Below are 3139 nucleotides of genomic sequence, written 5' to 3'. Positions count from 1 at the left end.
ATTCCACGTACTGACGTCCATTTGGACCTGCATCATTTCATGATGTAGAGACAGGTTTAAGAGATCGTCAATAGGAGCATCATTGGGGATCTATTCGCACTCAGCGTATTGGTGAGTCCTCCCCTACTTTCGGAGGACACCGCTTATGAAATCTTGCATCGAGTTAGCCCATTTTTTTTTATTTGAGGTAGCCATGAACATGTCATTGGCACCAATTAGATAGTAGTGATAAAGGCTTCATGGACTAGATAGTGATGCGTCGATTGAGTATTTCTTTCCTTAAAATTATTCTTGTCAAACTATTTATAATGACAAATATTAGAGTTGATTTGTCGGCCCATGGCCTTTATTCTTTGAGTTGGATGGGTGATTTGAGTTGCCCGCTAAATTATTCTTTATTTCTAAACTTTTCGCTGAATGAATGAATGAACGGATGTGTGATCAGGCTATATGGTTCGCTTGGGAGCCAGAAATGGTTTCTGAGTGTCGGTTACGTCTAGGGTACCCTCCCGGGGCGTGACATTGCCCTTCCTCAAAAATCCGGAAAAATGGGTTAAAACCCTTCTGGCGCTATAGTGGCACGCCGCGCCACTGCAGTGCCAAGCCAGAAATTCCTGAAATCTGGAAAATGGGCTTAAAAACCCGGCACACCTAATAGTGGCGCTTCGCGCCAAGGACCAAACTACTGAGGCTAGTTTTTGGCTCTATAGTGGCGTCGGGTGCCACTGGAGCGCCAGGCTTGAAATTCCTGCAGTGATCGTCCAGGCCTGGATTTTTCAGCAGTACTAGTCTGTAGTAAAATGGTCATAACATTTGACTCCAAACTCCAAATATTTCAATCTTGGTGGAGTTGGAAAGAAGACTCAAAGACCTTTAATTTGATAGGTTGTGGTCCACCCAGTTAGTTATATTCAAATAGATATGGTCGTTGGAAGTTGGCCCTTATACGAACTCATTCGTAAACTTAGTTTGAGACGAATTCTTTGGACTTGGCTTGGGTTTAGGGGTCCCTTATTTGAGGGCTGCCAAACACTTTAACAAGTTTCAGCAATTATAGCTTCATATTTTTAAGGGATAGATGTATATCTTCAACTCTTAATCGATGTCTCGAACCTTAAGACCGTAGAAATTACTAGTTGGGAGCATTTTCCCCTTCAATAATTCCTACATATCATGAGGATTAATCGAAACAATGAGTATGGAATACTAAATAGTTAAAGAAGAAAAGTCAGACTTGATTAAAAAACAAGAAATCCGGAAACAGAAAGAGAAGAGAGACAACAGGAAGTTAAAGCATGAAAACATTGAATCACAATTCTGAGAAAAAGCAACTTGTTTCCAGCTTGTGACTGGGAAACATGAGTCTGGTTGGGCAAACAATAATGTCCTAAGACATCAGTACCATGAGCTATCCCAGCATCTTGATTTCTTCCAAGCTAAAGCTACCGATCAACATATCTCCAAGACTCTGGCGCAATAGTAATATCTGATGCAGGAATACCAGCAGACGCTCCTGCAGTTCCTTCCACTCTGCCTGATGGCTGAAAATTACTTAGACTTGCAATAAGGTCAGATGTTAACAAGGGCCTTGCTTGCACAATCTGAGAGGATGTTAGCTCTGGTGAATCCACGTATCGAGGTTGATAGGACTCTAGTGGAAAGGATGTGCCACTAGGTGCAGACTTTAAAACCACACCATAAAGACACGGGGGACCATCAACTTTCAGGACCTTCCTAATGAAGTCTGAAGGTGGCACCAAGAACATGTGGGTTCCGTCACCAAGTTTCGCAACCCCAGCACGATCTTTTGAACTCAGATACCTCAAAAACTCTTCGTATAAGGCAGAATCGTTATCAGTATCAGGCAAGAAGAAAATGATGCTGAACCCGACAGCAGCATCTGCATAGTGTTTAGTCAACCTGTCTAACCCCGTTCTGGCTGAGGAGTTGACTACATCAGGGCTGCAAATAGAAAAATGTCAGCACTTGAATGTAGCTGACAAAATCCATACAAAAACAGTTAACTTGTATAAGAATTATATATACTGTGCTAATCCAAAGAAAGATAAAACATGCATATATTATGTGCTAACAGCTTTTCTTGACACAATATAGGAATGAGTTTCATAAGAAATCTGTGAAGAACCCTCAATTCCCCGGCCCCAAAGGTTAGAAAAAAATGCAGAGACCACCAGTTAAAAAAAATTTATTTTGGAAAGATGATAACTGACTGATATTAACAAGCTGAGGAATCTGTTAAAACATAGAGGCAACAAGGAAAATGCAAACTATACTTACAGCTCACATCTTATACTTTCCCCAATAGGAACAGAGACAGCACGACACACAGATGCTCCATTCTTGGCGATAATGCCACGACATATATAGTCATGGACAGAATAGTGCTTTCCAGGAGAGATTCTTGCATCACTGTTGTTTGCTTGACTGACTGTAGCAGGACCTGAAGGAACATTGCTTCCAAATGGACCCAAACCATATTGTTCATCCAACACAGGACCTCGATCACTTGTTCTTTTATGAGGATAAGAACTATCATTTTCATTGCTTGAATAGTCGATAGTGATTCTGGGATCATTGTAAAGCTTTCCCTGCAAGCCCTCTTTAGCACGCTGGGCTTCCTCCATGCTTCTAAACTCAACCAGTGAGATATTCTTATCATAAAAAGTTCTGATTCGATTAATCTCACCAAGAAGAATCATAGCATTGTGTATCATGTCGTTATCCAAATGGACCAATGGAGGACAACTTATACACAACACTTTACTAGGCAACTGAAAGAAAAGAAGAAGAAGAAGAAGATAGAGTTAACAGATGAACGACATTGCATTTTTTGTCTAATTACTAAAAAAAGAAATTAGAAATCTTTCAAAGACAAATGAGCATTACATGTTGCCTTGTGAAGCCAGCATTCATATTAATGGAGGCATTCAAGATAATAATATCTCACAAATCAATGAAAAGATTGCAGGCTAAACCCAAATAGGACAGACATAACAAAAGACTCAAACAACATCATATTGCAATTTTTTTCTAATTTCTAAGAGAATATTTAGAAATCTTTCGATGAGAAGACTACAGGGTATGCAGGGAGTCACCATATATGCATATAATTTGTTTC

The 3139-nt window shown here is 40.0% G+C and overlaps 1 protein-coding gene across 1 annotated transcript; it reads right to left on the bottom strand.

Moving 5' to 3' along the window:
• Positions 1-1337: 1337 nt before the first annotated feature.
• Positions 1338-2829, bottom strand: LOC129900507 (flowering time control protein FPA-like). Its single transcript, XM_055975495.1, has 2 exons — positions 2299-2829; positions 1338-1962 (listed from the first exon to the last, which is right to left on the bottom strand). The coding sequence occupies exons 1-2, from the start codon at positions 2733-2735 to the stop codon at positions 1443-1445; spliced, it is 957 nt and encodes a 318-aa protein (XP_055831470.1). The 5' UTR covers positions 2736-2829; the 3' UTR covers positions 1338-1442.
• Between the last annotated feature and the right edge of the window lie 310 nt (positions 2830-3139).

This window comes from Solanum dulcamara, chromosome 8 (genome assembly GCF_947179165.1).
Source record: "Solanum dulcamara chromosome 8, daSolDulc1.2, whole genome shotgun sequence".
NCBI classification, from domain to species: Eukaryota; Viridiplantae; Streptophyta; class Magnoliopsida; order Solanales; family Solanaceae; genus Solanum; species Solanum dulcamara.
The sequence above is the reverse complement of the archived record's forward strand: the minus strand, read 5'-3'. Positions and strand labels throughout refer to the sequence as shown.

Coding starts and splice junctions, on each gene's coding strand:
- LOC129900507 (XM_055975495.1), bottom strand. CDS start 2,735: ATGATACACAATGCTATGATTCTTCTTGGTGAGATTAATCGAATCAGA. Junction 1,963..2,298: donor GAAAGTATAAGATGTGAGCT/GTAAGTATAGTT, acceptor TTCTATTTGCAG/CCCTGATGTAGTCAACTCCT.